The following is a 21201-nucleotide window of genomic DNA, read 5'->3' as shown; positions in this document are numbered from 1 at the left end:
GCACCCACGTAAGAAACCGATCCCCTCCGTAATTTGTTATAAATGAGACCTCATTCCGTAAATAGTTTCTAAAACAAACCCTGTAAAGTAAATTTGCCTACTTTTACCCCCAATTTTTTTTTTTAAAATGCACTCGATGCTCCTCTCCATTTTTAATTACTTTTACCCTCAATTTTGTTAACGTCGCTAACTAAAATCAATTAAAATAGGGTAAATAGTCACTTTTGTCCCTCAATGTGTAATTCACTTACAAATGCGTCCCTAAAAGATGAAAATATAAAATTTAGTCCCTACAGTTTAAAAAGTGCGACAAATATATCCGACTGTTAATTTTCGTCCGTTACTGTTGATAACATAGCCTACGTGGCACAGAGAGATAAACTTGTCACTGAAATGATTGTCAACATGAATTGTCAGCATAGAGACATATTTGTCATAATATTTTTTTGACTTTTCGCCTTCTCACCCTGCTGACAAATGCATCCCTGAAAGATGAAAATGCAAAATTTAGTTCCTGAAAATATAAAAAGTGCGACAAATATATACGAACGTTAATAATGAATTATATAGGAGATCAACAAACACTACTACAATAAAGACATTTAACGATGGTTAAAACACGTATTCAACGACGGTTATAAACAATTGTTATATCTAATGTTATTGAAAACTTGAGATTTTTAATGACGGTTATAAGATAACCGTCGTAGAAAAATCAAACTTTCTACGACAATCGTCAACTGGGATATCTTTCTAAGACGATCATTAGCTGGAATCGTCTTAGAAAGTTTTAAAAAGAATACATTCTAAGACGGTTTTTATTTAAACCGTCTTAGAAAGTGAACTTTATACAACGGTCATTTGTTAATGACCGTCTTAAAAAGATACTTTCTAAGACGGTCTCAGCTAACGACCGTCTTAAAAAATATACTTTTTAAGACGGTCATTAACTAACAACCGTCATAGAAAGTTCACTTTCTAAGATGGTTTGGATAAACACCGTATTAGAAAGTAATACAATTCTACAAACTAGCACAGTATATTATTGAAAAGGCTTAGCAACAAAACTTATGATCATTGGCATCAACGGGCATAGCAATTTTGTCAAAGACAGCAATGGCATCCTCCAAAGCTTTGTCATAAGCTATAGATAACATCATTATAAAAGTCATTATATACAATCTAATATCCTTTTAGAAAAGAAAAGAACCATTGATTAATACTTATAGACAAATTATCTCGGCAAATAATTGTAGGATGATAATTCTTATCTATGAGTGCTTCAGCAACATGAAGCATCTCACCAGCTACAAGGGGGGAGACAACATATAGCCTAATAAATCAAATAAAGATCTACCCCTCCATTAAGTACGCAATAAAATCTAGCATCATCAATCAAGAGCCATGTCTTGTTACTAAACCATGCAAAATACAGCAAAACTGATTAGTGGAGCATTCGCCCTTCAGTTTCAATTTCATAATAAAATTATCAATCATTTAAAAGAAAATTTCGGGAATAGGATGGCAAAAGGTATAGAATTAGATGAAGATTCAATATTAAAAAAGAAATCATCTATAATTCTACATATGCTCAAAACATACCAAGAATGATGATAGATGTTGTTCCATCTCCAACTTCTTCATCTTGGGTGCAACTCAATTCAATCATAGACTGCATCCATCCAAATAATATAGCAATATTAGAAAATTGCACACCAAACAACAACTAAACCTTAAAAAGTCAATGCATAGAAAGAAAGCCATGGTTTCACAAAAGAAATGATCAAGACAGTAATATATATCAATATCTATGCATGGCAAGAAAATATCAAAGAAGTGGAGCAAGAGTGATAAGCCATGCCTTTGCAGTAGGACGAGCAAGATCTATTTCATGCAAGATAGCATTTCCATCATTTGTCACCATAATGCCTATTAATTACAAGGAAATAGGGTGTCAAACAAATACAGAATTAAGTCAGAACCTATACTTAATGCTCCTGCACAGTCCAGAAACAATGTTTACTAAAGAAATAACATTTTTCTGGTTGCAATAACCTCCACCACCCACCCACCCACACACACACAAAAAAACTTTCCCAACCATTGTAGTCATAACTCGGGAAATATTTTTCTTTTCACAAGTAAATATTAAAGGGTATGATTCACAAGAATCATCAATAACTAAGTTACAAAATAATTTAAAAGATAAATACACTAACCTCCTGAAGCATCAAATAGCATTTTTAACATGAACCTGGGTCCCAAGGTTGTACGAATTATATCAGCAATAGCCTGATAGACATCAATCATATTAGAAGCGTCAAATGAAGAGCACTAGAGAATGGACAAGAAGATGAACTAAATGACTGAATGGATACAATGTGTTGTTTGGTTTAAATTTTTTCCATTAATACATAATTACATACATTGTAATGTTTATTTTGTTGAATACCTAGCACATCAATGGACACATAGCCCTCTCAAAAAAGGAGGAAACAAAAAGATACTATAACTACTTTGGAGTTATACATACAAAGCATGAAGAGTTCATCCCAAATATAAGGGCACAGTTAAGACAGGGCTTTGGATTCTTCCATTGGAAATTATGAGAACTTGGAGGGTGAAAATGGAATACCAGCAAGAACTAAGCAAGGTAGTGGGGCCTTCCTAGGATGTGAACTAGGCACTAAGGCAAGGCCAACTGACCAAGCACTTGGACCAGTACGTGAAGAAGTACGAAAGCAAACTAGAAGATTTAGGAATCAGGCTGTGCATTTGATTTGTTAATTCAATGAAGTGCAAAAGCTTTTTACATATTTCAAAATAAGCATCCCATGGAAATAAACTAAAGACAAACTAATAATAAACATATTAGAACTTACCCAGGTAATGTGTTCAAAAGATAAGTAACCTCTATCACCAAAATTGAAATTTGTATCGGCCTCCTTGACAATAAGCACATTCTCCAATCTTATCCCAAACTCTCCATCCTCATAGTAACCAGGGTCTGAAAAACCAATTTTAATGCATCACTAATAACAAATGCATTCAAGTACAATCAAGCATTTGTGGCCTTTAAAAAGACCAATAAAAAAATTGAAACTGATTCAGAACAATCAAATACAAAATTAATAATAACATATAAATAACATGGTAATCACAATTTCATGGTCTACTAAGAAAAAATGATACCAACCATCTGTAACAGTCATGGAAGATTGCAATGGTACATTTTCGAGCCTGTGGTCTGAAATTGATTAAGTGAGGTCCTGCACAATTTATATTATATTAATGCTAATATAAAGAGAATGCTATATTAGCATGAAAAGCCATTAAAAGCATCTGTTTCCACATGGTTGCATATTATTCATTACCTGATACAATTTGCTGTAATAATTACATGTAAAAATTCATGAGAAGAAAAAAAAATACCTTTGCAAGTATGTTATTGAGGAGGTTATTGTGATGAATCTTTGAATCCAAATTCTACTATGTAAATCAAATATAAATTTAGTTAATTTTGAATGAATCTCATTCATTAAAAGCTATATATTGACGTTTTCCCATGAGACTTTCAATTATTATAACGACAAAATAATTTCAGAAGAATTTCATACACTGGAGTGTTAAACAACAACAAGAGATCAATCTCATTTTTCATTAATCAGTATATGCAATACTGTAAGTTAATAAATTTCTCTTCTATCTGATCTAAGTATGCCAATAGCCCCTCAATAGAAAGATGATCATTTTTTCCCTTCCCTGATGGTGATGAGACTTATATAGATTGGTATATTGAAGGACAGAACATAAAATGTTCCTATAGTGATCATAAAAAATTCTTCCACAAAATAGCATAATATACTTAAAAACTTGTTTTTTAAGTAAATGAAATCATCAGCTCCTTAAATCCACGTCGCTAAGTAATGGAAGCCCAGTTAGATGGCCCAAAGCTCAGCATGAGCTACCCCACAAGCCCATAAGATAGCAGAACATTGCCACAATAATTTCGAAGAGCCCCAGTAGCGGAAGCTTGACCTGAATTCATGTACATAGACCCATGGAAGGAGGGGGAATCCAACAATCACTGCCCCCTCCCCTTCCACACACTATGGCTGAAGGTCATCCAACAATCACTATCTATTTTAATTCAAAAATTTATCTATTTTTATTTTCTTTTTACTCGAGTGAACGAGATACTTAAGGATAAGTGTGTAAGTAAGCCACTTAGAGATCCTCACGTGTCTTTCTTTTCTTCTTAGTTCTTACTTAGGCACATTTATTTATTTCATCACAATTGCTTCATCATCATCCGACATTAACTATCCTAAAAATCAATTTATGGTAATGTGCTTTTATCTTCTTTTTTTTTTTTTTTTTCAGTTTTCTCTTTCTTGCTTTGATCTATAGACAATGTTTGTTTTCTAAATTTAATTTGCTACCTATGTACTAAAGAATGAATGCTATTTGCTAGCCTTCAAAAGAGGAATACACTTTATTGATATATATTAGTATTTATTTTTAATCAATAAATATTAATATATTTTATAATTTAAAATAAATTAAATATACTCTCCTTATTTTAAAGAAGTGAAATATATATGATATTTTCAATAAATATATATATATATATATATATATATATATATATATATATATATATAACCCTAGTAATTATATAGTTACAATTATAAATTAAAATATACCTTCTATGTTTAAAATTACCTGTTGGGTAAATAAATGGGTAAATTACTTTACTCTCGTTTATTTCACATTTCTTGTACAAAATCTCCTTTAGTTTCCGAAATTATAATTTTTGGTGAAATTGGTCCCTAGAATTAAAAAAAATAAGAAAATGATTCCCAAAATTATAAATCACCAAATAGTTATTTAATCTCTTAGCTATTATTTGGTTCATCTAACATTGATAAAAAAAAAAAAGAAGGTAAAATCGATAGACCAATACCAAAGTAGTAACTAACTCATAGGCTCACATACATGGTTGTCACAATATAAGATAAAAATGAGCACAATATTAGTTCAAAATAAGCTACTAACCTGAAGAGCTTGCTTGCCATTGCCAGAGGTTTGAAATTGTGCCTGTATCTGCCTAGCCACTGTAGCTTCAAGTTTTGGGCAATGGTGCAAACAATAAAAAAATACCAATTGCCGCACGCTCCCAAGATACCTGAGTGAGCCCCCTTATCATCTCCTCTACTTCAGGAAAGTACAAAAAAGTCAAAAAAATAGGAATTACATAGTAGGCTAAGGATCAAATAACAGGTACTGAATCTAAGATATCTTAGGCATAAGAGCTACAAATAGCGGCTTAAATTACATCAGCACCTCCTATAATTATATTGTATTACTATTGTATGTTTGGTGTAACTAAGGTGAGTGTAACCACTGAGATAAAACCAGACTAGGTGAGTCATTAATTTTAGTATTTGGGCACTGGTACACTCAAAGCACAAAGAAGAAATTTCTGAAACACATCATGCAAGAGTTAACAAACACAAGCAGGCTCCTCTCATTGATCATCTACAATACAAAAGAGAACTTGCTTTAATAAACTATATATAAAACATGATATAAGTTTAGTAGAATATTTAAACTTTGAGGAGTATGCTAGCAACATATAGTAATTTTTAACATTAGATTCTTTCAAACAAATTTTATTATTAGTTAAAATTTATGAAGCCTTAGGCTCTCCAACTACATTAGCTAGCTTTTATGGTGTAGTTTTCCCAGAGTTCTTATCAACTGGTATTAGAACCTTTCACAATGTCTCAACTGCTAATGAGCCGCATAGATAATGACACCATTGCAGTATTTATCCGGGACTAATCAAAGGGCTAATTCACAGTTAACCCAGGTGGGTGCTAAAGCTACAGAGCATGTGGAATGTTTAGGAGGACCAACAAGAATAATCCACTTAAGCAGCTATCTGCATATAGAGAGCATAAAAACAGGACTAACAAGAATTCTAACAGCACAAGGGAATATGACTATATCAAAAAGCATAATTGCATAAATTGCATGAAAGGAAATTTTACCTTCAGGGGAGATGTCCAATTAGAGCTAGTGCATATAGAGCTTGGAGAGTCAAATTTCTTTAATGATTAATTAAATCTTCAAAAGTGTTAGTATACAGGCTTTAACTTAAAAAAGGAACATCACATTCATAATTGTACTAAAACAGTATAGCTTATCTTCAATAATACTTATATGATCATAACTCATAAGATATAAGCACATTATCAATGTAGTATGTCATAGTTAAAAATATCATGTTTCAATCATTAATATTATTTTATGATCGAGAGTTAAAATCTTGTAGTTACCAAAATTTTAATGGGCATACATCATGTGTGGAAGTAATGACTTCCAAGATTATTTTGATGATGCCAAAGAATCAAGAGTTAAGCAAGTTCCAAAGAATCAGGAGTCAAAAAGCTTTAAGAATTAAGTTTCAAGATTCAAGAACAATCAAGTTTCAAGAATCAAGATTCAAGAACAATCAAGATCAAGATTCAAGACTCAAGATTCAAAAATCAAGAGAAGACTCAATAAAGATAAGTACTAAAAAAGTTTTTTAAAACATTGAGTAGCACAAGAATTTTTCACAAAGTCTTTTACCAAAGAGTTTTACTCTCTGGTAATCGATTACCAGAAGGTAGTAATCGATTACCAGTAGCCAACATTGTTTTTCAAACTGATTTACAAAGCTGTAATCGATTACCAATGTTTTAAAACGTTAGATTTCAAATTTTAAGAGTCACAACTAGTGATAAAACATTTTCAAATCATTTTAAACTTGTGTAATCGATTACATAATACTTGTAATCGATTACCAGAGTTTCTAAACGTTTGGATTTTTAAATTTAAATATCAAGAGTCACATTTGTTGATGTGTAATCGATTACACCTTGATAGTAATCGATTACCAGTGACTTACTTTGAAAAATAAATTACCAAAAGTCACAATTCTTAAAGTGACTTGTTTTTGAAGATTTTTTTTAAAAGTCACTACCTTTAAGTGACTAATTTTCAAAAGAGTCACAACTTTTAAAGTGACTAGTTTTTCAAAAGAGTCACAACTTTTAAAGTGACTAGTTTTTAAAGAAAATGCCAAGAGTCACAAACTTTAACTTGAGTCATCAAATGATTATAAATATGTGACCATGGCATGAATTTCAAAAATAATACTGAAAAAAGACTGATTCCTTTCATGATTAATAGATTTCTTTCATAGAGTTTTTGTTCAATACTTTCTCTTCCAAGAAAAGTTCATTGTTCAAAAACTTGTGCTACTCTTCTTCTTCATTCACTTATTTCTCTTGCCAAAAGATTCAAAGGACTAACCGCCTGAGAATTCTTTTGTTTCTTCCCTTCTCCCTCTTGACAAAAGATTTCAAAGGACTAATCGCCTGAGATATCTTATGTTTCTTACAAAAGATTTCAAAGGACTAACCGCCTGAGATATCTTTTGAATCCCCCTCACATAGAATTCAAGGGACTAACCTCCTAAGAATTCTTTGTCCTAACACATTGGAGGGTACATCCTTTGTGGTACAAGTAGAGGGTACATCTACTTGGGTTGTTATACTGAGAACAAGAGAGGGTACATCTCTTGTGGATCAGTTCAAGTGGAGGGTACATCCACTTGGTTGTTCAAAGAGAATAAGGGATGACACATCCCTTGTGGATCTTTGGCTTGTAAAGGATTTTACAAGGTTGAAAGAAATCGCAAAAATCGTTGGTTGCTTGGGGACTGGATGTAGGCACGGGTTGTTGCCGAACCAGTATAAATCTTGTGTTTGTCTTCTTCTTCCCTACACTCTTTAATTTTTGTTGTGTACTTTTAATTGTCATTTTTTCTTCTGGTTAAGTTATTGTTTCTTTTCTTTACTTTCATAACTTAGTAGTAAAAGCCTAGTTGAATCTAGTAACATTAAGAAGGATAAATTTTTAATTAGTCAAGACACATTCATAATTAATTCAACCTCCCCTTCTTAATTATTCCGAGGCCACTTGATCCAACATCATGCTCTCAAGTCCATCATGGAACTCAGCTGTAGAAGCGAAAATAAGATGGGGTTCTTCCGTTCCAACTCCACATGTTCCATCAATTGCATTGTTCCTCCCCAACGCCTTCAACTCCACACGTTCCATCAATTTGAAAGTAAGTTTAAACATCATACTTAAGTAGGGACCCTGCATATATCACCAACAATATCATTATTTCATCTGTAATTCTATATTGAAAAAGCAATAATCTTTGTCATCTTCTATTTTATGTCTTATTTTAAAAAAAGAAAAAATAAAGACAAATATTGTGAATATTAATAATATACTTAAGTAATTAGGACCAAAATTAAAATAGAAAGTGCATACCATCCTTGGGGAGCCACCAATTTCTGCAACCTCCATGCCAGTGACAATCATGCCGAGCACAATCTCCCTAGTGAGCCTCACAACAACCATGCCAATACTCTTGGTATCCAAAGCCTTCATTCCAGGAACGTTATCAATCATGCCAATACTCTTCAACCTCTTAACCCCAGTGGCGCTTAAAGGTCCATCGTGCCCACAAGAGCTCACAACAACCTTAGCCTCCATCACGTTGGGGTCCATGCAAGACTGCGTGTCATGGTTCATCGAAACCAGAGCCAAGTTGGTCACAACCCTCCCTTCCTTCATGATCAAGTCCTTCGCCACCACCGCGTTGAAGCGCTTCACGTTGGGCCTCGCTAGAATCTTGCTCATGATGGTGGACGTGAACAAAGCCGTGTGCTTTATCACAATGTAGTCCTCTTGCTCGTCATACGCCACATCGAGCTCATCCAGGAAGAGGTGCGCCGGCTTGCAAACCACCATGGTGGAGAAGAGTTGTCCGCTGTCACACAACGGTTACCCTAGCACCAAACCGAGGAGACGCCGACTTGCGGCTTGGCCATGTCGTCCTCGGAGAGACCAATGCCATAGAGCACGGCCTGGGAGGTGCCCTACGGCCGCAAGATCCGAATGCCCGCCTGCGCCGCCCAGATCTTCCAACTGACCCAAGAGATCGACCACAAGTTCAACAGCGACACCGTCCGGTGGCTCTTGGAGCACGCCGAGTCAGCTATCATCAAGTCCACTGACACGTTCAAAATCCCAACCACCTCATCCAACGAGCCGCCTCAAACAAGAAGTGGAAACAACCCCTCAAGAGATCGAGAGATCGCAATTTCGCTGCTGCGCGTGGATGACCACTCATATTTAGGGCTTTTAATTTAAATTTAATTGAGATAACAATGGTTTTTTTTTAATAAAACCCGTTGTTATGACCAACACACATTCTAAAGCGGTTTTCAATAACCGTCTTATAATGTGCATCGTAAAAGACTTTTATCATAAGATAATTACAAAAATGTCACTGACTCGTTTTCTAGGGTGGTTCCAAAAGAACCGTTGTAGAATTGGTGTCGTAAAAATACCTTTTTCTAGTAGTGAAAAAAGGGATTAAAAAATCAGTAAAATGCAACTTAAGATTTGAACTCTTATATTTTGATTATCTATCTATTTATCCATCTTTCAAATTGTTAATTAGTTTTTTAATTAATCAATATAACTACTTATTTTCCAAAATAAAATAAATTTCTTTAGTTTTATGATATAAAAAAATTGAGTTACCATTTAAAAAAATGAAAGCCTTTGATTTCTTGAATTTTTTGTTTCTTCAATTAATTATTAATCTTTATTACGTACTCTGCCATAGTATGCCAAATGGAATGTAAAGTCATTGCAACCCTTAAATTAGCGAGAGATACAACTCTACGTCCCAAAGACAAAAAATAAACCTCTCTATTTTTTTTTTTTTTTTTTGAAGTTAACCTATGTATTAGTTTGATTATTATTGTATTTTTTATTTAAATTTATTTGGGTTATTTATTTGTTAGTAACTGTTTTTATTTCATTCATATTATGTATAATAAGTGTTGTCTTGAGTGGAAGCACATAAGGTTTATCCAAGAGATTCTTTCATATTTGAGGTATATATATACATTTTATTGATTAAGAAAAAAGACTTATAATTCCACTTTACCTTTATCTAGTTTAAATTTTGCGAGACTTATTTTAAAAAAAACTTGTTGATTAAATTATTTTTTTAAAATATAAATAAATAAATTTGGTCTCGTGGCCAGTTGTGTTTTTTCTACTCAAAACTCTCGACATATTATTTTCATTCTAAATATAAGGGTACTTAAGTTGGAATTGGGATATGGAATAATTTTAAAGATTAAAAGTGAGAAATTTAGTAGAAATTTAATAAAATTATAAGATATAAGATTAAAAAAATTTTAACAGCAAAGATTAAGATTTGACAAGAAAATCAAAATAATAAAAATATATATACTAAAAGGAAATTTAAAAAATATATTGCATAAATTTAAATGAATAATAACAGTAAATTACAAACACATAATAATAATAATAATAATAATAATAATAACAATAATAATAATAATAATAATTAGTCACAATCTATTATTAACGTTTAGATATATTTGTCGCACTTTTTATACTTTCAGAAATTAAGTTTTATATTTTCATCTTTCAAGGACACATTTGTCAATAGAGTAGGAAGATGAAAAGTCAAAAAAATATTATGAAAAATATGTCCCTATGCTAACAATTCATGTTGGTAATCATTTCAGCAACAAATTTGTCACTTTGTGCCACGTAGGCTATTTTATTAACAGTAATGGCCGAAAGTTAACGGCCGGATATATTTGTTGCACTTTTTACACTTTCAAGGACTAAATTTTGTATTTTCATCTTTCAGGGATGTATTTGTTAGCGAATTACACATTGGGGAACAAAAGTGACTATTTACCCATTAAAATATGTGAGCATACAAAATTTCTTTAACATCTTTGTTTCACTCGCACCCTCTTAGTTTTTCTCAAATTACACTTAATACCCCTCCCTTTTTTACATTACTTTTATCCTCCTTCTGTTAACGTCATTAAATAGCATCAATTGAAATATGTGAGCAGACAAAATTACCTTAATATCTTTGTCAAATACTCAATAAAAAATTAACAACTAATCATGTGAATGAACCTTTCTTAAGGCAATAATAATTTTTCCTTTAATATTTGACCCTTACTTCATTATTGTTAACACTTGAAGAACATGCAACTCTTGATTGAGACATTATATCAAACACCTAGCCATAAAAAATAAATATTTCAACAAAAGAAGTCTAAAACACAAATGCATGAACAAAATACTAAAATTTGAAACAAATGACCATATTCAATCAATAAGCATTACTGAGAACACGTCCAACAAAAACGCAGCAACCAAACGACTTAACACGCACCAAAAAAATTGAACTAAAAGAAAAGAAGGGTGTTAATACATGCGTACAACATGGTGGGTTCACATCCAATAGAAAATTGGGTTCACGTTCAATTAGAGAAAAAAGAAAAAGAAGTAAGAGTATTAAAATATTTTCAGGTTAAAAATGATGTCATGTCTTTTATGGAGTTAAGAGGAAGAAGTTGAGAGTATTTTAGACATAAATTTTCATTAAAAGTCATGTGACTAACATGTGTTTATTTTCTGTTAGATTATTAAATAGCGTTTAGGAGGAAGGAAGATAATCTGAATGTAATATGAGTTAAATAAGTAAGGAGTTTTTTTAGGGTGAAAAAAGAAGAATTATCAAGTACAATTTGGAAAAAATATAAGGATGAGAGTGTAATTTTTTTTTATTTTTTTATTAATTTTAAAATAAAAAAATAACACGCGGGATATTTTTTATCTTAAATTTTGCAACATAATATTCTTAATACATGCTTTTTACCGTATAATTTTAAAATAATCAATCATATACCGTTTTTATTTTTTTAAAAAAAGTTTGATGTAAGAATATAAGAATCTTAATCAGAATTTTATTTAAAAATTAAATATAAAATCTGTAAAGGTTAACTGATTGATTATACACATAATTTTGTTTACATGATGCGTTGGACCCTTTCTTTATTATAGTTGATACCCTCTTGATAGATTTGAAGATGTCAGAAATCACCATTATTTCTCATGTTTTTACCTTGTACAGTTATCACTCTCACTCATACAAGTTTTCAATATATATTTTTTGTTCTTCAGATAAGAATGAACAAAAATAAGATATAGCACGCGAGTTATACAAATGAAAATGACAAGGTCTTCCATGAAATTTCCGTAATCTGCTTGCCGACATCAGCTAGCAAAAATGGCGACATAAAATAAAATGCTATTGTACTATAACCATAATAAGTGTTCTCAGTGTTGACACTGACATCAAAACCAAAAACAAGATTGACGAATGTCGGTATAAGCCTGCTTCACATGGATAATTGTTGATTTGGTTTAAAATATGTAAATGCAACATAGATGAAAGAGACGTGTAAGTAATGTTGTCCATTTTTGTATGAGAATAATACTATTTTTGCCACACAAAAGTCATGCAAAACTAATGGATTTTCATGAAAACAAGTCTTTAACGGTATGTTTGGTTGTGAGAAAGGAAAGAGAGGAAATAAAAATGAATAAGATAGAAATGAAAAGAAGAAAAATTGGTGAGTATTATCGCGCAAAAATCAATCAATAATTATTTCAACACGATTCTAAAATAGAGATCAAATGATTGATCTTTTTGAAGAGGAAAATATTTCTCAAACAACAAATTCCCAAACTATTTTACGAAATGTTTGGTATATGTGAAAAGAAAAAGAAAGAAAAAGATAGGATTTGTTGAAAAGTAAGGGTTGAATGACTATAAGGGAAAACAATAAATGAAAAAAGATAAAGGAAAGAGGTAAAGGAAATACTATAAGGGAAAACTTGAAATGAAAGTAATAAAAGACAAAATTTATAAAGAAAAGTGATAAAAATAAATGTAGATAAATTAGATTTGTATTTTGGATGGATTATATCTTTAGATTTAAAATACTAGACCTATTTATATGTTAAGGATTCAAATTCTCTACTAAATCAGTTCCTCCCACTTACTATCTACCAAGAACATGCATGATTTGGGAGTCACTTGACCCATTTTACACTTAATCAGCTGATTTTGAATGTAGAAATTGACTAACTACCGCAGATTGTAAAAATTGCTAAAATTTAACTAACTACCGCAGATTGTAAATAATCCACCGTCTGCTCTTATATTCTAGGCACGTCTAATCCTCTTCCATCATCCACCTTACATGCATTTTGAATCTTAAACAAACTAGAAATTGCTTCCTATTTTTTAACAAAGCACTATTATCAATAAGTTTTAATCGGCACAGGTCATTTGAATATAAAAAATAATAGGAAATATTATTTTTCTTTTAAATTAAATGTAAATTCATTCAATTGATTTTCTAATGTCACCAATCAGTCAATTTCTATCATTTCAATAGACATTGTAGGAAGTCGATATATGTCATTTTGGTAGACATTATAGGCAGCTGAATTTCTGTCATTTTGGATGAGAAGACGGGGTCAGTTACTGGGAAGAAAGAGGTCATGTGTGGAACTATAGTTTAATTTGAGTCATTAATTTACAAGAAGATAAATGGCTCAAATTGAGAGTAGGTTTTTTTAACTTAATTTTGGAGTAAATGGACTCATTCTCTTTTTATAATTACAAACAGTGATTAGGTATATGTAGCATTTACACTCTATTTTATGTTATATTGAATATCTTATGGAATAAATCCAAAAATCTATCATTTATTAGTAAACTAAATGAGAACATAAAGAACAAATAAAGAGAAAACAAATGAAAAAAAAATAAAACTTTTTAGAAGCAACAAATCAAAATCATTTAGGGGTTAATGGCATTTCAAAAGCAAATCAAAAGAATGGGAGAAAAAGCTTACCATTACAATAAATTGGTAGAATAATGACATACGATTATTGATGGTCTCGAGATTGACACAATTATTGATAGTTAGGCCATTGATAAGCAGGTGTAGTTTAATTCTTCTTCTATCTTTGATTATAAGATTATTTTAATTAATTTATGTCTTTTAAAAATAGTTAATTTAATTAATTGTATTAAATATGTCAATTATTTATCTTATTATTCCAAAATTATCATTCTTATCTTTCAATCCCCTTAATTGTTTTTCATTAATTTTAAGAGAGAGAATAAAAAAGTAAATATATTTAAAAGAAAAAATAATTATTGCATCTAAAAATCAAAAAATGATATTATAAAAAGGGACAACCAAGTTTTCGAAAATGGTTTGATAATTAGGGAAAAAAAGTGTAGTTTTTATAAAACTACATTTTTTATAATTATAAACAATGATTAGGTCGTCACGAGTTTTTTTTAACTTAAGTGTGAGGCCAAAATTCCCTTCTCCCCTTCATTTGAAAGTTGAGTATTTGAGTGCCAATCACTATTAAGTAACAACTAGGACCTCATTAGATTTGTTTTGAGTATGTGATGACTTACAATTGTAAAACCATTTTATCAAAACCTATCCTTCTTTTTTTACGATAACGGTTTTATAAAAACTATCTCTGGAAATAAGTGTTCACTTTGAAAATCATTCAGTCTAAATGCTCATTCGCTCGTGCTCTCTCTTTCTCTCACACAACTATCTCGTTCTCATACAGTCACACCAACAACGCTCGCCCCATATTCTTCTGCCTCGCCCCAAACTGATTCCATTATCTTCAAAATGCACCAAAACTAGTCTGAGGTACTCGATTTTTTACTCTCCTCTATTGCCTCCGATGAAGTCGCGATGCTTGTCTTCCCGAACCTCCCAAACGAATGTTGTTTTCTCATCCACAATGCATTGAGGGAACACACACACGTCATGTCATCCATGTTGTCCACGCATCATTTATGTGCTGCCTCGCGTCGTCGTCATCTAGCCCGACGTCCAGATCGCGACATTCGACACCATCGTCGACATGATCTGCTTGTTCTTCTAGCCCTCGATGTTGCACAAGCTCCTCTGCACGGTCATGGTTGACATCTTGACGCCCCTCCATGGCTTCAAAGGAAGCTACTTCATGTTGAAATATAAACTTGATTTGGGCCTAAATTAATTATTTGGTTCCTTAGACTTAGTTATTTTGGGCTTAAGTAATTATGGGTCATGTTTCTAGAGAATTCTTGTAGTGTTTGGAGTGTCTAGATATTTCTTATGGTTGTAATATTCTCTAGAATACTCTTTGGATCTCTAGAGTTGAGAACTCTCTAGAATTAGTGTGTCTAGAGTTCTCCTTAGAGTAGTATAAATAGAGATGTAATCCTACACATTTGTATCAAGCAAAAATACAAAGTTCTCTCCTCCATAAAGAATTCTCCTTCCTATCAAGTTTCTATTTAAAGTCTCCAATATTCCTAAACACTTTTCCTAAACATAAAAAGCCTTATTTCCAACACTTCAAAAGTAAGCTTGCCGAGTTGATAAATCTAGTTTCTAACGAGTCGTAGCTTCTGAAACCCTACATCAATGACATGGTTCTCGACGTGCTTCAGATCGTCGAGAATAGTGGCTTAAGCGATGAAGGTGAGTATAAACTGGATTGACTATGAGGATATCGACATGGGGTTCATTCTCTCTCTCACACACACAAAAATTAGGGTTTTCCCTAATTCTATTTTCCTATTAAAAACCCTTAATTCCTACAGTAGATGAGAGCAATTCTTCAACTCATGGTGCCCCAAAATGGATTTTTTTGCACCGTATTGTGTATTTATTCTGTGTTTCATTTTTTTTCTTCCTGAGATTTTTTTTGGTTTGTTCATGATAACACTTGTAGTTTTTTTTGTGCTTCATGTGAATATTAAGCAAAATAAAAACTTTTCATGTGTTCCTCCACTGAATTTGATCACGTTTGCCCCTTTCCAACGCCCATTTAAAATTCGTCTTCACGCTTCAATTTGCTAGGGTTAGAGCCCTGAATTTTGTAATTTGTATATTTTCATTGAATGGTTTCTCATGGAATAAAGGGTGGTGATGTAGGTACGAGGATGAGCCACCAGAGGCCGAGATTGATGTACAAATTTTTTTGTCTTATGTCCTTTCTTTGTATCTGTACAAATACATGTTATTGAACTCAGCGCTGAATGAATTAATTGAATTATTGGCCGGTGGATTGATTGATGAACATGAGGTGCAAAGGAAGATTTGGAGAACAAAAATGATGAGTTAACTAAAGAGCCTATTGACACTCAGGATAAGGAAGAGGAACAACCAGTGGAGCGGCCACGAAAGACATCAAAATATATGACTAAGTATGAGCATGCTAGGATTTTGGGTACCTGTGCTCTTCAAATCAGGTTTGTTCAAGACATTGTGAGCTTAAGATTCTGCATATTGATTATTTCTAACATGTTGCCTTTCTGGTTGAGTAGTATGATGTACCTGTCATGGTTGAGTTGGAGGGGGAAACTGACCCACTTGAGGTAATAGAACTTTTTGTTCTCTTCACAGTTTGATACTTTTTTTCCTTAATGTTATTGCATCTGAGCTCATTGTGAGTATTTCATTGCCAAACTTGTTGTGCCAATTTTAAATTTCCAAATATATGACGGTATGACCATACATAGAAAATATTTCATTAAGAAACTTCCATTTTTATCACTTTAGTGATCTCCTGATTGGATGGAAATCCTCTGTCCCATTAGCATGTCTCACCTTCTTTGCCCCCAATGGAACATTGACATCTCATTTAATGGATGAATGGAGTCGGATTTTATTCATTCTTTTGCTCCCTAAAATGAATGGTTGCTGGAGTTGTTACAAGGAATGATGGATTTTGGTTATAAATTTGATTGCAGTTAGTTGAAGCACTTAGAAGGACAAGAAATGCAGTTAAGAGTAAAAACCACATACTGTAATTATCTGTGTTTATTTATATTGTAATTATCGAAGCTTTCTAGAAATCTAGCAATTGTACAACATATTTTTCTCAGTTATTAATATTTACCCATTTATGTTTCACATGTATGTGCATTTTATAAGCTTTTGGCTATTGTATTATAGTAAATGTTTTCATTTGAACATTTTAAAATTTAAAAGCTTTACAGGTTGACCTAACTCAGTATGTAAAGAAGCACGAATTTGTTTTTGATGCCGTTTTGAACGAAGAGGTTACAAATGATGAGATAACTATAATGTAGTTAAATCTTTGGTTGAAAGAATAAATGGACAAATACATAGGCCAACTTAGCTTTATTTTTAATCTTTTGATTTCCTTAGGTGTGTCGTGAAATAGAGAGCCCATAGTTCCAATAATATTTCAACGCACGAAGGCAACTTGCTTTGCATATGGTCAAACAGGTGAGAACAACCTCTCGAATTTGATTATGTGTTTGCCAATTTTCTAGTTTTTGAAAAATAAGCGTAGATATTCCCACATGGTTTCATTATGTCTACGCTTGTAGTATGTCAAAGAGACATGCTTGAATTTTGTAATTAGGTTTTGATTCTCCTGTGGTTGTTATTTCATGCCAAAGTGACTTTGTTGGCTTGCACTAATACTATCATGATTCTATTTGTAATATAATTTGTGAACCTTTACACAACTTTCTTCTTATGTAGGAAGTGGAAAAACTTACACAATGAAGCCACTGCCTCTTTTAAGAATGAAGAAACATCTTTAGATTGATGCACCATACCTATAAGAATCAGGGATTTCAGTTGTTTGAGTTTCTTTGAAATATATGGTGGGATCTCTTTAATTATCGAAAGTGAGTAATTTGATCTTTCTTGTTTGCACCCGTGGTTTCTCAATCCAGGTAAATGAGTTCTCAATCTTCCTTTTTTTTAAGAGTCTTCCTTGTTCACCTAAATAAATGATACTTAATGCTATCAATTTGTGTTTGGATACTTTGGAAAATTGAAGCAATTTCTTTACATTGTGGATAGTGCCTTGCAATATTTTAATGTTTGAAGTGAATTTTAACATTCTTTCATTGTAAACTTTTTACACCAACACCACTGACATGTCCTTGGGTCCTTTTTATAAGAACCTTTTGGCAAGTTTACCTTAATCTTTTTCATAAGATCCCCTGCAAAAGTCTACTGCATAATTTTTTTTTATATGTCCTTAATTACTTAATAGTTTTTCTTATCTATAATAACAGTAAATGTGGTAAATTTATTTCTTAAATTCTCTCTCACATGAGGATAATGGAAGATCACTAGTTAGAACATAAGTGGAGATAAATGGATTAATTTGGAAGAGAAAGATAAAGAGAATGAGGTGCCGCTAATTTAAGGATAATTTTGGCAAATTTAATACTAACAACTAAATTCCTTAATTCTTGTGAAGTGGTTAAAGGGGTTCAATATATAGGCCTAGTGGTGCTAGTGGATAAGCAATATGCAATTCCAGTAATTTCAAATTCCAAAATGGTAACCTTTTCCCCAGCTTACATTAGTCTTGCTAATATCAATGCTGAGGAAACTCTCAAGTATGCAAACCGTGCTCGCAATATTCAAAATAAGTGTAGTAAGCTTCCACAATTCTTTGTTATTTAAGTTCTTGTCCTGTTCTTTGCCTTAGGAAGATGAGGAAATTCATTTTGGTCTAGTTTCATATGTTATAATCTATATTGTTAATTTTACAGGTTAATCGAGATTTAATCTCCAATGAGATGCAACAATTGCGCCAACAGTTGAAGTATTTGCAGGCTAAACTTTGTTCTCGGGGAGGAGCTCCTGTTGATGAAGTGTGGGTATTTATCATAACTAAAACTTGCATTTCAAATTAGCATGACATTAGAGTTTCATGCACAACATGATGCTTTTCTTGTACAAGTTCTCAAGGAAAGGATTGCTTGGCTTGAGTCTACTAATGAGGACCTTTGTAGAGAACTTCACGAATATCACAGTAGATGTGGTTTTGTAGAGAGATGTGAAATCGACGAACCTGTATTTTTCAGAAATAGATAACATTCCATTTTTTTAGACTAATTTAAAAAGGATTGTTATTTAAAAATAAATAAATAGAGTTTTAGAAAAATGATGAGGTTTTTATAATTAAATAAATAAGGAGAAATAACTTTATTAATTAAAATAATGGTTTGAGAGAAAATAAAAAATGTATTTTATTTATTCATTTGATATGGAATAAAATAGAGTTGGTTTTTATAAAATAATAAAAATAAATAAATAGAGTAAATAATAGGTTGTGAGCACCTAGGTATAAATAGCGATATGTTAGGTCAGACGGTAGCTTTTACGACTGTTTATCCTCTCAATTCGTTTTTCCTCTCCTCCTCCTCCAAACTCTCTTTTTCCCGCAGTCCATTAAACCTGTCTCAGAAAAACGACAATCTCGGACTCATTCACCGTTGGATCGTCATTAAATTTAAGCACAAGGTTCGCCACTCAATTATAATTAATTCCACCATTGGGAATTTTGAAATCATGTTAGACCTAAGAGAAATATACTTCTCATCATAGTCTTTTCTTTTCCCGTAGAAACCCAAAATCATCCCAGTAAAACTACGATCTTGATTTCCTTAACGTTGGATTTTCATGAAATTTTGATATGTGGTTCGCGATTCAATTCCACACACCTTCACTGTTGATAATTGCGAGATAGTATTCATGGAGAGAGAAAAAGGAATTGCACGAAGACAGTACATATGGGGGCTTTAATCCCTTCTCCGTCTCTCTAACGTTTGGGAACTCTATTGGAGTAGTCGGAGAAAAACTGGAGGAATCTCAGGGATGCCGCTATCGCTATCGGAAGACATGTGAGCCCGCTTAGAGGTAAGGGATGAGTTATTCACAATTGGGGATTAGTGAGGACGTGTGTAGGGATCTTTAGAGTATAAATTGGAATGAGTTTTGGGTTGTTTCTTTAATTTTTTTTCTATCCTTATAATTATAAGTGTCAATTATATACGTTTGGTGAACCAGTTGATGTCCCAATGAGAAATTATTATGAAATTGATGTGTCCTTGTGTTGAGTGTGAACCCTATAAATTGAACTTTTGTCTATTTAGCGTGAATTGATGAAATTAAGTAACTAGAAATTTAGTGTAAGAGAGAGTAAGATATTGATTTTGTATTTTCTCCTTTTCATGTTTTTTTAAGTTTTTTTAATAGTTTAAAATTAATATTATATTTGAAATTGATCAAAGATTTCTAGTAGACTGTTTGTTGTATTCTTAGATAATATATATGAATTCATGTATACTTATATATACGGGAAAATATTCATATAATTATTTAGAATTGGTACATTGAAAACTTATTTGAAACTCCTGATCCAATATGATGTATGTTGCTGGTTTTATATATATATAGATTTAGCTATATATTTATTTATATTAATATTTTATGTAAATAATAATGTAGTGTTGTTATAGTGTGATTCCAAAAATTATCCAAGTGTTGGAGTTTGAGAATATTATGGTTAGATTTGAGGTACATGTGTATTGAGATGTGTGTATTGAGTTGTGAGCTGTGAATTATACAATAATCCGATAAGTGTTGATGCGCAGTGTTAAAGAAAAAGTGTAGGTTTCCTATTTAGGAATCAATGTTAAATTGTAGCACAATGTGTTAAACATGTTTGAAACATGAGTGTGAGGCCATGGATATTGTATAATTCATAAGCAATGCTTATAAATGAAATATGTGATGAATTGTGAAATAACATGTTGCCTTGAGATTATAGTATTGTTATTGAGATTAAGTATAAGTGCAAAGTTGAACATGTGTTAATTTGTGAGATACGTGTAGACATGTGATGATGGATTATGACAATATGAGATGTGAAATTGTGAATGAGTTTTTCCTGTGAATAAGTGTGTGGTTAACACTTGATGTGACATTACTTGTGTTGTAAGCTGTGAATTGTACAATAACCCGACCAGTGTTATCTTGAAAAAAGTGTTGATGCACAGTGTTAAAAAGAAAGTGTAGGCTTCCTATTTAGGAATCAATGTTAAAGAGAAAATGTAGGTTTCCTATTCAGGAACCAATGTTAAATTGTAGCACAATTGTGTTAAACGTGTTTAAAACACGAGTGTGAAGTCGTGGATATTGTATAATTCATGAGCAGTGTCTGCTTGCAAAAATGATTTTAGGGGTTGGACCTGAATCAAGAGGGAGAGGCCCTGACAGACTCTTCGGAGTGTAGGCCTTGGGGGTCATCCGGTTTGAGTGCTCCTTTAAGTCTGTG

At 32.2% G+C, this 21201-nt stretch overlaps 2 protein-coding genes, 1 long non-coding RNA gene and 1 other non-coding gene across 4 annotated transcripts; 2 read left to right on the top strand and 2 right to left on the bottom strand.

The window, feature by feature from the left end:
• Positions 1-1055: 1055 nt before the first annotated feature.
• Positions 1056-3212, bottom strand: LOC100776161 (T-complex protein 1 subunit gamma-like). The gene is made up of 7 exons (XM_006577407.3): positions 3197-3212; positions 2883-3007; positions 2220-2334; positions 1862-1929; positions 1603-1672; positions 1224-1307; positions 1056-1144 (listed from the first exon to the last, which is right to left on the bottom strand). Exons 1-7 carry the CDS (start codon positions 3210-3212, stop codon positions 1056-1058), a joined length of 567 nt encoding a protein of 188 aa, XP_006577470.3.
• Positions 3213-5935: 2723 nt separating this feature from the next.
• Positions 5936-15039, bottom strand: LOC100775614 (thiamine thiazole synthase 1, chloroplastic). The gene is made up of 4 exons (XM_003522021.2): positions 14882-15039; positions 8398-8899; positions 8035-8217; positions 5936-5947 (listed from the first exon to the last, which is right to left on the bottom strand). The coding sequence occupies exons 1-4, from the start codon at positions 15037-15039 to the stop codon at positions 5936-5938; spliced, it is 855 nt and encodes a 284-aa protein (XP_003522069.2).
• MIR10407D (microRNA MIR10407d) lies at positions 10693-10795 on the top strand. Its single transcript, NR_161678.2, has one exon. It is a non-coding gene; the product is annotated as a microRNA MIR10407d (primary transcript).
• Positions 15040-15355: 316 nt separating the features above from the next.
• Positions 15356-18429, top strand: LOC113001155 (uncharacterized). Its single transcript, XR_005890915.1, has 5 exons — positions 15356-15563; positions 16020-16336; positions 16412-16462; positions 17259-17339; positions 17601-18429. It is a non-coding gene; the product is annotated as an uncharacterized lncRNA (long non-coding RNA).
• The last annotated feature ends 2772 nt before the right edge of the window (positions 18430-21201 follow it).

Source organism: Glycine max, chromosome 3, assembly GCF_000004515.6.
Source record: "Glycine max cultivar Williams 82 chromosome 3, Glycine_max_v4.0, whole genome shotgun sequence".
Taxonomy (NCBI): domain Eukaryota; kingdom Viridiplantae; phylum Streptophyta; class Magnoliopsida; order Fabales; family Fabaceae; genus Glycine; species Glycine max.
This window is presented reverse-complemented; position numbering and strand designations above follow the sequence as displayed.

Bases quoted from the DNA above. Each gene is read 5' to 3' on its own strand.
- LOC100776161 (XM_006577407.3), bottom strand. The intron at 1,673-1,861 runs GCATGGCTTATC...GGATGGATGCAG, and splicing joins TTGCTCGTCCTACTGCAAAG to TCTATGATTGAATTGAGTTG. The intron at 1,145-1,223 runs GTATTAATCAAT...TGTTATCTATAG, and splicing joins CCGAGATAATTTGTCTATAA to CTTATGACAAAGCTTTGGAG.
- LOC100775614 (XM_003522021.2), bottom strand. From the start codon at position 15,039: ATGGAGGGGCGTCAAGATGTCAACCATGACCGTGCAGAGGAGCTTGTG. The intron at 8,900-14,881 runs GTGGACAACATG...GTTGTGTGACAG, and splicing joins AGGCAGCACATAAATGATGC to CGGACAACTCTTCTCCACCA. The intron at 8,218-8,397 runs GTATGCACTTTC...TGATATATGCAG, and splicing joins TTGGTGGCTCCCCAAGGATG to GGTCCCTACTTAAGTATGAT.